Genomic DNA, 12,017 nt, shown 5'->3' with positions numbered 1-12,017 from the left:
CTTGGGTGAAGGAAATCAACTGTTGGGGCAATTATTAGAAAATGGAAACATACAAACCACTGAATAATCTCCCTCGATCTGGGGCTCCACGCAAAAAATCTCACCCTGTGGGGTTAGAATGATCACACAGAACGGTGAGCCAAAAATCAAACCACACGGGGGGACCTAGTCAGATGACCTGCAGACGAGCTGGGCACCAAAGTAACAAAGGCTACCATCAGTAACACACTACGCCGCCAGGGACTCAAATCCTTGCAGTGCCCGACGTGTCCCTCTGCTTAAGCCAGTACATGTCCAGCCGTCTGAGCTTAGCTTAGAGGCATTTAGATGATCCAGAAGAGGGATTTTGGGAGAATAGTCATATGGTCAGATGAAACCAAAATAGGTACTTTTGGTAAAAACTCAACTAGACGAGGGTGTTTGGAGGAGGAAAGAGATGCTGAGTTGCATCCAAAGAACACCATACCTACTGAAACATGGGGGTGGAAACATCATGCTTTGGGGGCTGTTTTTCTGCAAAGGGACCAGGACGACTGAATCCATGTAAAGGAAAGAATGAATGGGGCCATGTATCGTGAGATGGGGGGAGTGACAACCTCCGTTCCATCAGCGCAAGGTGCATTGAAGATGAGAACGTGGCTGGGTTTTCAGCAGACAATGATCCCAAAACACACCGCTCGGGAACAGAAGGAGTGGTCGCTTCGTAAGAAGCATTTCAAAGAGGTCCTGGAGTGGCCTAGCCAGTCTCAGATCTCAACCTTCATAGAAAAACTTTGGAGTGAGTGAAAGTCTGTGTTGCCCAGCCGACAGCCCCAAAACATCACTGCTCTAGAGGAGATCTGCATGGAGGAATGGCCGAAAATGACCGAACAGTGTGTGAAAACCTTGTGAAGACTTACAGGAAAACGTTGACCTGCCGATTGCCAACAAAGGTTATTTTGTATTGGCCAAATCAGTGCTCGACATTGAAGGACTGCCCGATGGCCCGGGGCCATCTAGTGATTTAGCTCGGGCAATGAAGGCCTCACCTGCTGGCTTCCGAGTCGGGCCAATCTATTATGCCAGTATTCATGCAGCTCGCGGATCCAGTAATGAGTGACCCCGACAGTAAAACTGAAACATATCGTATAACTAGTTTAGGTAGTTTGAACGGTAATTAAGAATAGCTAGAGTGATATTCTAAGCCTGAAGTGTGTGTTTTGTCCGGCCACGCTGCATGTGATGATGCAGAGCTGCGTGTCGACTCGTCAGTCTGGATCTCTCTCTGTCGCGTCAGATTAGACTTCACTCGCGTTATATGTCGCATATCGATCAGATCCAGTAGTTCTAGCTAATGATATGAATACATGCATTATTAAAAGACACACTAAAAATACAGTGTCGCTTAGACAACCGGGTGGGAGGCCACAACAGTATAGCAAAAAAATGAGAATTGTACAAATTATTGAATATTGGTGGTGGTTCATCTGTATAATCCAGTCTAGAGAATGCACCAGACAGCATCTCAGTAAGACTGGAAATAATCTAAATTCTAGGCAGGATGGGCGCAAATGGCGGCCGCGGGCGCAATGTGGCCCCCACCTCCTCTTTTTGTGCCCTCAGAATAATTTAGAACAACGTAATTTAATTAAAACAGAATATTTAAAAAAAGTATTTGTAAATTTGGTTTACTTGTTAGTACTGATACCGTCCACTAGACTCCTAGTGACGCATTGTGGGTGTATGTTTGTTCCCGGGGAAACCCTCACAAGAAACAGCCGGCTGTTGTTATGCTGCTGTGACGTTAAGTTGCTGCTGTAATTATGCCGTTACCAGCTTAAAAGGTTGTATTTTCATCATCTGATTTGGTGAAACAAGTTTTAATATCTTAAAACCAAGACTTTGTTTATTTGAAAATCAGATGAAACAAAACTGTCACGGATCCTGCCGTTCTATCTATGATTACTACGCTTTTATTCATAATGTTCAGCGGCGAGGAGGGGGAGTGGTGTAAGAACAGCGAGCCGCGGATGCGGCCGTGTTTGACATTCCCCTTATTGCGTGGAATAAGGGAATGCATGAGACAGGGCTACAAGTGTTTTACGTTCAAGTTAGACAACTAATGTTTGGGTAGTGTTCATGCACTCGATGTTTATGTGCATCCTTAATCGTTCATCTCAATCCACAGACATTTTCCGTGCCATTTCCATACCTTATACCAACTCGTTTTATTCCACTGTTTAATAACCTCTATTCAATACAAACATGCCACTTGTAAAAATGAAATATATTTTTTTTCTTTTGTTTATTTATGTCATTATGAAATTTTATGTCTGGTAATGAGAAACATACAACTCATGGATATGTGGTGTGTTGTTTCATGTAGAATGTCTGCTTCTGTGTGCTATATATATTATTATGGTGTGTTCTATCTATCCATCTCTATGTCTCCATCTCCTGTTCTATGTGGGTATGTTGCCTTTTTAGTCTTCTTCTCTTTCACTATTATCCTGTGGTTTTGTCAATCACTCTTGATTGTTTACTTCCTTTTTCAACTGCTCATTTATTTTATAATAGAGAATATATTGCCTGTCAGCTCTCGGTACATCTTGTTAACGTCTGGTGTGTATTTGGACGCCGTACTAGGAGCTCACGTGGACATGTTGGTATATAGTGCAATTCATTGTTTTAATAGTGTGAGGCGAACAAGATGGTGCCGGCGCGTGTGCGCGCGGTGGTGTTCTGATTTTGTGTTGCCACCTGGTGCCCTGTGTTGTCCTGTCCCCCCTCACCGTGTCCTTAATTGTCTCCCCGCTCACCTGTTTTTGTTAGTCTGGGTGTGCTTTTTTGTGTAGATTATCACATCCTCAAGTATCTCAATTATATTTTGATTCAAATTAAGCTCTACCCAAAGCGTGGGGAAAAAAGACAAGGCAGCACAAACACACTAATGACTGCACTAGCATGAAAATGTGCCCCTTTTGCTTCTATGTGTGTCAGGCGTGTGGTACTTNNATGTTATCAAAAACATTTTAAGAATGTTTTTAGAGAACGTTATCCTACCTTTCAGAAGAACATTCTGGGAACCAAAATAAAAGCTTCTGCTGAAAACGTTTTAAGAATAGTAGGGCATAATGTTCTAACAATGTTTTCAAAAACATTTTAAGAGGGTTATCACCAAACATGTTAAGATTGTTTTTAGAGAGCGTTATCCTACCTTTCAGAAAAACATTCTGGGAACCAAACAAAAACTTCCCGCTGAAAACGTTTTAAGAATAGGAGGGCATAATGTTCTAACAATGTTATCACCAAACATTTTAAGAATGTTTTTAGAGAACGTTATCCTACCTTTCAGAAGAACATTCTGGGAACCAAAATAAAAGCTTCTGCTGAAAACGTTTTAAGAATAGGAGGGCATAATGTTCTAACAATGTTATCACCAAACATTTTAAGAATGTTTTTAGAGAACGTTATCCTACCTTTCAGAAGAACGTTCTGGGAACCAAACAAAAACTTCCCGCTGAAAACCTTCCTAGAACAATGACTGTAACATTCTCAGAATGTTTTTAGAACCAAACACTTCTAGCTGGGGATGCTGACAGCCCCGCTCCTGCCGCTCGCTTGCGGCAGACCACGCTTGAAAGTTTGCCCGGGGAGACGCCTGGACACGGCGTCTACGAGCAGCAAGCTTTCAACAGCGATAGCTAAATGGGTGGCGGTGGCTACAGCTTGCAGGACAATTAACATTGTGGAGGACGAGAGACTCTGTGAGATAATCGCATCCATCGGATCGCATCCAACAGATCGCATCCAACGTGTCGATCACAGCGCATTATTTTGACCCACAGTGGGAACTTCAGTCTCATGCTTTGACTGTTATGAAGACAGAGGAGCAGCATTTCGCCGACAACTGTAAACAGGCTTGTCTGTTTGAGCAACTGGCTCAGTGCAAGGAAGTACACAGGGTTGGGAGAAAGTGTAAGAGAGAGAGAGGGAGAGGGAGAGGTTGTTGTGTTGGCAATATTCAGGAGAATATTTGTCATTGTTCCAATGATAATAAACAAACATTTGCATAAAGCATATTTGTCCACTCATATGTTGATAAGAGTATTAAAAACTTGAAAAATATTCCTCTAAGGTACATTTAGAACAGATAAAAAATGTGTGATTAATTTGCGATTAATCTCGATTAACTATAAATATTTGTAATCAACTGACAGCCCTAATTTTGTATTTTTTTTTTAAATATGGTAAGCCATTACTTGTGTTGCTAATAGACCTTATTGGTATCAACGTGTATCATTTTTGATGCATGTAAATGTGATGCAAAGTCTAAAATCCCCAACATTCCTCCACACTCTCTAACCATATAGGGCCCCTTTGATAAAAACACAAACAGTGAATATGAAAAATAGGTATGTTTGTGTTGTGTATCGGCATTTATTGGGAATACAAAAGAGAAGCCATTCGAGAAAGAAAAAAAGACCCATTTCTACGATTTTTGATATTAAAAACACACAAAATGACGATGAGGACAATGATGGTAATAATGAAGATTTCAGTTTCTAAAACAGCATCCGCCGTCACACACAGTGTCAAGCCGATGAGGCAGTTCCTCATTCACACCGTCTCCACGGTTACTGGGTCCTTTCTCATTCATAAGTGTTTCCATGGCAACAGGGACCTTGGCTCATTGATAGAATCTCTGTATCACCTTGGTAACAGGGCCAATGGAGGAGCCTGATTGATTGTTTTATTTTCTTTCTCCTCTCTATGATGTAAATGCATCACAACTCACACAAACACACATGTACACATACAGAAAAAGATAAGAAATGCACACACACACACACACACACACACACACACACACACACACACACACACACACACACACACACACACACACACGCACGGCCGCTGGTTGGAGAACATATTGAGTGTGAATGATTGTATTCACATATGCACACTAGAAAGTAGGTCATTTGTAATAACCAATGGATACAAATGTCGTCAGGGACAGAGAAGCTGCCTAGCGCACATCTTATACACAGATAAACACACCTGCACTTTATACAGAGGCACACAAATGATTCAGGACAATCACATTAAGCAATATTACACAATCTCCCCACCAACCCGCTCTCATGGGACACCATTATACAAACACCATCTTTTTTCGCCTGCTCCCTCCGCCTGCTTTCCTGCTGACTTCAGCTAAATGTGGCTAATTATCTTTGTCCACATCACTGACCAAATCGCTTCATCTCCCCTCCAAACTTTCCACTTTTTCTTATCTCCTTGCTTTCGTATGATACCACGATTACATAATAACATGTATCTGCATAATTATACATTTCCTCTCGTATTAACTTTATATCCTGCCTCACATACTAATATTGTATCATTCCTTTTAATGACATTATGTTTAACGTCACGTAACTTCAAAGACAATTAAAGGTTAAGAAAATGTCAAACACACAGCTTTATATCAGAAATCTATTCGGTACAACTCTAAACAATGACAGAACTGAAAGTAATGCCTCCATGATCTAATCAGTTTTTAATTATCTCAATGTGTCAGCTGTTTTTCACAATAAACAAACCTGAATGAAGGAACAAGAAGGAGAGATGGAGGGAGGAGGCGAGTCGAGACTGGCTGTAAACTAAGGGTAATTGGACTAATAATCAATACTTGGCATAAAAAAAACAACTAGCTTATTCCCAGGGCCAAATCACTCAGGCAATTTACTACAAGAGATAGGTCAACGCACACACTTGGGCAGAGAAACAAGAGTGCACACAAATCTGCTAACATCCAACAAGGTTGTGGAGTGAATATCTATTCTATTCAGACATGTTTAGAGCCATGTGTGTTTTTTCCTTTGTATGTCGCACGAGCAAATGTACGACGGAGTATTAGGGCCACACTTATACAAAAACAACAGAGATTTCGAGAATAAAGTCGTAATAATACGAAAATAAAGTTATAGTTACGAGATTAAAGCTTTATATATACAGTCTATGGATTAAGTTTCATAAGTGACTTGAGAAGGAGACGACAGCAGCGTCCTGCAATACAATGAGGAATGTGGAGCATCTTGTGAAGCAGTATTTTAGTTTAGGTTTCTCAAATAACAAAATACTTAATCTTTTGTCACATCAGCATCAGATTATCATAATTATTAACACTTTGAATAGGTTGTGCAAGTAACTATGTCTATTATTTCGAAGAAAGAACCAAACGGACTTGGAGGAGATTGTCTCCTTTCTGCAGGAGGAAATAGATGGTTCTGGCCGACTACAACTAAGGCTATCGTTGCTTACATCTACGAGCTGTTCAAAGGGGATTTGTTGTTTCACAAGAAACGATGAGACTTGTAATCAAGGCTTTGTATCCAGAAGGAGTCGAACGATGGCCTTGTAGTGGAATCGGAATGAGCTCCCCATTGAAATCAGGACAGCAGAAAGCTTACACATCTTCCGGCCCAGACTGAAAACTGAAACCTGATGTACTTATAGGATTCTGCTGTCTTTGGATAAAAGCTAAATGCAATGTAATGTAATGTAGTCGGCCAGAACCAGCCATTTCCTCCTGCAGAAAGGAGACAATCTCCTCCAAGTCCGCTTCTCAAGTCACTTATGAAACTACGGATTTAATCTCGTAACATTATGATTTTATTCTCGTAATATTACGACTTTAATCTCGAAATCTCTGTTTTTTCTTCTTCTAAGTGTGGCCCTAATACTCCGTCGTACAAATGCCCTAGGATTGAGTAGGAAATGGAAAGGAATGTTTGATGTGGAAATGTGAGTGTGTTGATTGGTGTATGTGGATTTGTGTGCGTGCATTGGTCAGAGTGTTATCAAAGGTTCCGTCCAAGGGTGGACAGAAAGGCCAAGTAGCCTTTCATCTTCAAAGAGCAGCACTGCTGAAAACACAACCCCCATTCATCGAGAGCACGACAAAGGATGTGTGCGTGTGTGTGTGTGTGTGTGTGTGTGTGTGTGTGTGTGTGTGTGTGTGTGTGTGTGTGTGTGTGTGTGTGTGTGTGTGTGTGGGTGTGTGTGGGTGTGTGTGTACAATGTATTGACTTCAGTCAGTGTACATAATGTATCATGGGAATATACAGTATGTGTGTTGTAAGTGCTGCAGCATATTCTCTGTCTGCATTTCTTGCTGCAGCTTCCTGCCTCTCTGCAAAATGGTTACAAAGCTGGGTGTGTTGCGTGACTGTTGTTTACATTGCTGAGTACTTATATGTTTTTTTTAATTCATTTTTACTCCTTTTTGACATATTGCTAGCTTTCCTCAGTCTATAGGCCTATCTGTTTTCTTAAAGTAGTGCCTCATGATATTTTTTTAACAATTCAGACAGTGTTATTTCCAGTGACTCTTCATGGTTGCAGAGAGCAATGTGTCTCTTCTTGGACTTTACTTCTACCGAAAAAATCTAATTTTTTGTCAAATGTTTTGAAAATCTAACAAACCATGTTGGTGCACTTTTCATTCCTATAATGATAATAAGGATAAACAGTTGTGAACCAATGTCTTGCGATCATTTTTGACTGATTGCAATTGCAATATGGTTGACACTATAAGAGGAAATGGTCGTCCGTGCATAATTTTTCTCATTTCATTACAAAAAATACGAGATAAAGGAAGAGAGATCCAAGACAATATTTAAGCCTAGTTTCCATCTATTTTCTCGAGACATCTAAGATGGCCATGAACATGCGTTTTAACTTCAAAGCCAGGACACTTTGAAAATAGTCTAAAGAAACCAATGCCTGTGATTGCTATCATATCAGGAAGTGCTTTGCAGGTTCACTTTAGAGGTACATTGTCAGTAAAACCATAACATTCTGCTTGCCTGATGTAACAACATCTCACACAACACCAGCTATGCCTGTGCCTAGCAGCACAGATTATTAAACTGCTGTGTCATGCTTGCTCAGAGGGTTTCACTGTCAAAACATTAGATGTCCTCTTAAAAAACACAGGGGGGGGGGGGATTATGTGAGACCAGGCGTTTCTTGGAAGTTAAGGACTGCTTCACTTCCCTCTGCTCTCCCTGTTCTTCCTCTCCTCCCTCCTCTCTGCATCGCGCTACTTCCTGCTGTCTCGCCGACACTCATCTTCTCACCCCTCGTCTCTCTTATTTGCAATGCCGGGAAGGGCTTGGATTCATGATTACTCTTATTATTGAAGCATAAGGACATACTGCCATACGGCAAATGTGTGTGAGAAAAAGAGATAGAGGTAGGCAGAGGGGGGCAATCACCAGTTTCTCTGGTGCTTTGTCAGCAAATATGTGGAAGGTTTATGTAACATATAAAGCTCCCAAATAACCATAATATGCAGTGACCTCAACATATGAACCTGCGCCAGAACTCCCACATCTCATTGTATTGGACACAGTAGCATAGTAACAGTTTCCCTATGTGGCATGTCGAATGATTCATGTACTCTATGCTATCAGAATCAATGTATTTCACAATTAGCAAAAGAAAAAATGAGAACCAGAGTGTGTTGTTATTATCAGAAAAGAGTTATTAAGCTTTGTGAATGTCTTAAGACAACTACTGTATAGAGAACATCAGTTGTGTGGTTCAGTTAACTGAGAGTATTCTCACATCAACAATAAGACACACATTCAATACAGTTTTTTCTCTTCTCCCTAACCGATCACTTATGCAATTACAGTCGTGTAAATCCCATTAATCATTTAACAAAAACTGCCCCCACACACCAGCGTTGTCACAGTTGTAAACACCACACAGCCTGCAATATTTACATTCAAGAGAAAGTGTCTTTAAAGACTGAATGTCAATTTACAGTTAAAATGATGAATTATAAGATAGACTTGTGTTGGGAAAACATCTGGACAAATCACGCCTGGTTTTCTTCACTCCCTGCATTCTTCAATTGTCTCTTTCCATTCAATCCCTTTGCTTCTCTGTCTACAAACACCTGTTCATTTTGCACATCCCCTTTTCACTCCTTCTATCTGATGTCTCTTTCCTCTGTGACCCCCACCCCCTCTTTGTCTGTGTACATCATGGTGACATTTGCTCGCTACCCAGGCTGCTGGCTGCCTGCAGTTCTGCTCTGTGATCTGCCTGCTGCCTTGCCCAGAATGGGGCCCTTGATTAGGGCAAAGGAGCAGCGGTAGGACCCTCACAGACATACACATGTTCAAACCAGCACTAAAGCACATGATAAACGACCCTGTTCTTCTGTTTAAGTTGAACAACATCATATTATGATCTTTTATATATGTGTGTGTGCATTTGTAAGTGTTCATGCAGGTACTTAATATACATGTACTCAGGGTAGAGTATATGCAGGAATCCTGAAGTCAGATGTAATACCTTTTAAGACCTTTTTTAAGACCCTTTCCATACATTTTAAGACCTCATCGCCACTTCGAGTTTTAACCGGTTACATTGGCGACAGACTTTACTTCATATTGACTATATACAGTATTGATTGTCCTTCCTCCTTATCTTCCAACCATTTGGACGCAGACTTGCATTTCCCCATAACGATGTTGCTTAGCAACCGGCGTAAACGGACCTTCGCGCGCTATCAAGCAGTGAGCGTGCGATGTCCTGTTCAGATGACGTCAAACCCAACGGGATGCCATAAATAAACTACACAGAATCACACTACACACCTGCAATGATTACATTCAGGCAAACTGTAGAATACAACCTCTTTGGACAATTTATATACTTATTGAAAACAAGCTACAACATTTAATACCTTGGAAAATGCCGTTTAATACTTTTTAATACTTTTTAATAGCCTTAATTTTCGCTAAATTGTTTTATCAACTTTTAATACTTTTTAAGACCCCGCGGACACCCTGCATGTGTGTGTTTTGTGACAGGTAGGGCTATTGTCTATTTGTTTGCCACTCACCCTGTGCACACCACCACAAAGTCCATGACGTTCCAACCATTCCTCAGGTAGGAGTTCTTGTGGAAGGCGAAACCGAGCGCCAGGATCTTTATTCCAGACTCAAAACAGAAGATCCCAATGAAGTACGGCTCTGTATCATCCTGAAGAGGGACAGAGAGTAAAGAAAGCAAGGGGGTTAATGAAGGGAGAAAGGAAAAGGATGGAAGAAAGGTTTAAAGGGATATAAGTAGACAGAGACAAAGCCAGACACCAATCGGTAGCTAGATAAATGTGTGTTCAGAAGAAATGTTTTCATAAGAATGTGTAGCAACGTAGAGATGGTAGAGAATTTATTTTCTTACTTAGTATATTAATGGATTAAGAGTAATAGTTTGTGTATTTTGTATAATCATTTGGAATCTTAATGTATTATTGATAATGTGTTGTATTGCACATCTGGATCATTACATGTTTTCAAGGTGAAACAAATCATTGCTTTAAATGTGTCTATAAGCTGAGTAGCTGCATGCATCTCCACTGAAGTAAAATCAATAAGTAGTCAGAGCTGTCACCTGGGTTGAGTGGTGTTTACATATGGCTCACACACTGTGTCACGCCTGTTTAACTCACCAGGCGCTCAGACAGCGGCGTCTTGTCCCCATCAGGCAAATGTTGCTCCAGAGCCAAGACAATGCAGTTGGCAATGATGGTGGCGAGAATCATCCACTCAAATGGAGTAAGCAAGGACAGTCAAGGAACAAACACTTCTTGATTCATACATCTAAACAAATACAGCTTGACATAATAAGTGCATTTTGTACATAGTCATTGCTAAAATGTCTCTATTCTCTCCAGCTTTCCAATTTTAGATGCAGTAATGACAACTCTAATCCTGCTGAAGGGGGCAGACGTGACAAATATAATTAAACAAAATTCCCACTAACAAAACTTGCCTAACAACTTCCATTCTGAGGTTTGTCTTAGATAAGTCACACTTTAAAATTAAAAAAATAATGACAAAAATATAGAAAAATGAACATGATCACATTTTAATTTAAGGTTCAATGTCTTCAATTCCAGTGCATAAGTGAATGTCTGGCCACTAACTGCTTTTGCCGCCTCTTTACACACACTAACAGACACACAAACACAGACCCACAAGCCATCATTATGAGTCAGTTAAATATGCTAAGTGTATGTTCTGGTAACACACCACCCACACAGAAAAATAAAACAAACAACACACACACACACACACACACACACACACACACACACACACACACACACACACACACACACACACACACACACACACACACACACACACACACAGACGCAGGCTACATTAAAGTGTTGGTGTGTAATAGCTTGTGTGGACACTGAGTGAGATCCATTGTGACATCACCATTTGGCTCTGTGTACATAGCATCTAAGGGCTAGTTGTGAGAGAGAAAGAGAGGGTGAGAGGGAGATAAATAAAAAGCAAGAGGGAGTGTGTCATTGTACATTTAATTGTGTTTGTCACAATCTCTCTCCGTCTATATCACACACACACACATACATCACACACACACACTCACGTGGTGTCTACTTAAATCAATCCGCCTGTCTCGTTAAGGTCACAAGATGAATAGTTACATTTCACAAGAGAAAAGAGAGCCAGTGGAGAGAGTGTGTCCGAAAGAGAGTGCGAGAGCAAATGTGTGAGAGAGATTAATGAGCGAGCGAGAGAAAGGGAGGAACAGATAGACCAAGAAAAAAAGAGAAATATTAGAATATTGGAAAAAAGGACGAGTTATAATACTATGATTATATGAACATACTGGATATCTACACGATTTGCAGAGTTGCAATTTGAATTTCCATGCCACTTAAATAAATCCAGTCTTTCCTTATCGTATTATTATATATCCTAGTTGTTGTCCTCTTTTTCACCTTTTTCCTACGTGCGTGCTCCTTCCTCTGGGATCAGCATTCCCATGGTGAAGAGGAGGAGGGGGAAGGGGACGGCAATCAGCCAAAAAGGAAGGAAGTGGCTATTTATGGAATCATACATCATCATACAGTATGTGTGCAAGTGTGTGTGTGTGTGTGTGTGTGTGTGTGTGTGTGTGTGTGTGTGTGTGAG

At 40.8% G+C, this 12,017-nt stretch overlaps 1 protein-coding gene across 1 annotated transcript in view; it reads right to left on the bottom strand.

The window, feature by feature from the left end:
• Nucleotides 1-9,903: 9,903 nt before the first annotated feature.
• LOC104949055 (voltage-dependent P/Q-type calcium channel subunit alpha-1A-like) overlaps nucleotides 9,904-12,017 on the bottom strand; it is an 18,823-nt gene continuing 16,709 nt past the window's right edge. Inside the window, exons 2-3 of the mRNA XM_010775335.1 lie at nucleotides 10,517-10,622; nucleotides 9,904-10,047 (exon numbers count right to left, since the gene is read on the bottom strand). Of these exons, the coding sequence (XP_010773637.1) occupies nucleotides 9,904-10,047; nucleotides 10,517-10,622 (250 nt within the window). The remainder of the gene's footprint in view (nucleotides 10,048-10,516; nucleotides 10,623-12,017) is intronic.

The sequence above is a fragment of the Notothenia coriiceps genome, unplaced genomic scaffold (genome assembly GCF_000735185.1).
Source record: "Notothenia coriiceps isolate Sejong01 unplaced genomic scaffold, NC01 NC01_scaffold00015627, whole genome shotgun sequence".
In the NCBI taxonomy this organism is placed as follows: Eukaryota; Metazoa; Chordata; class Actinopteri; order Perciformes; family Nototheniidae; genus Notothenia; species Notothenia coriiceps.
Note: the sequence above shows the minus strand (reverse complement) of the source record. Positions and strands in the feature narration are given on the sequence as shown.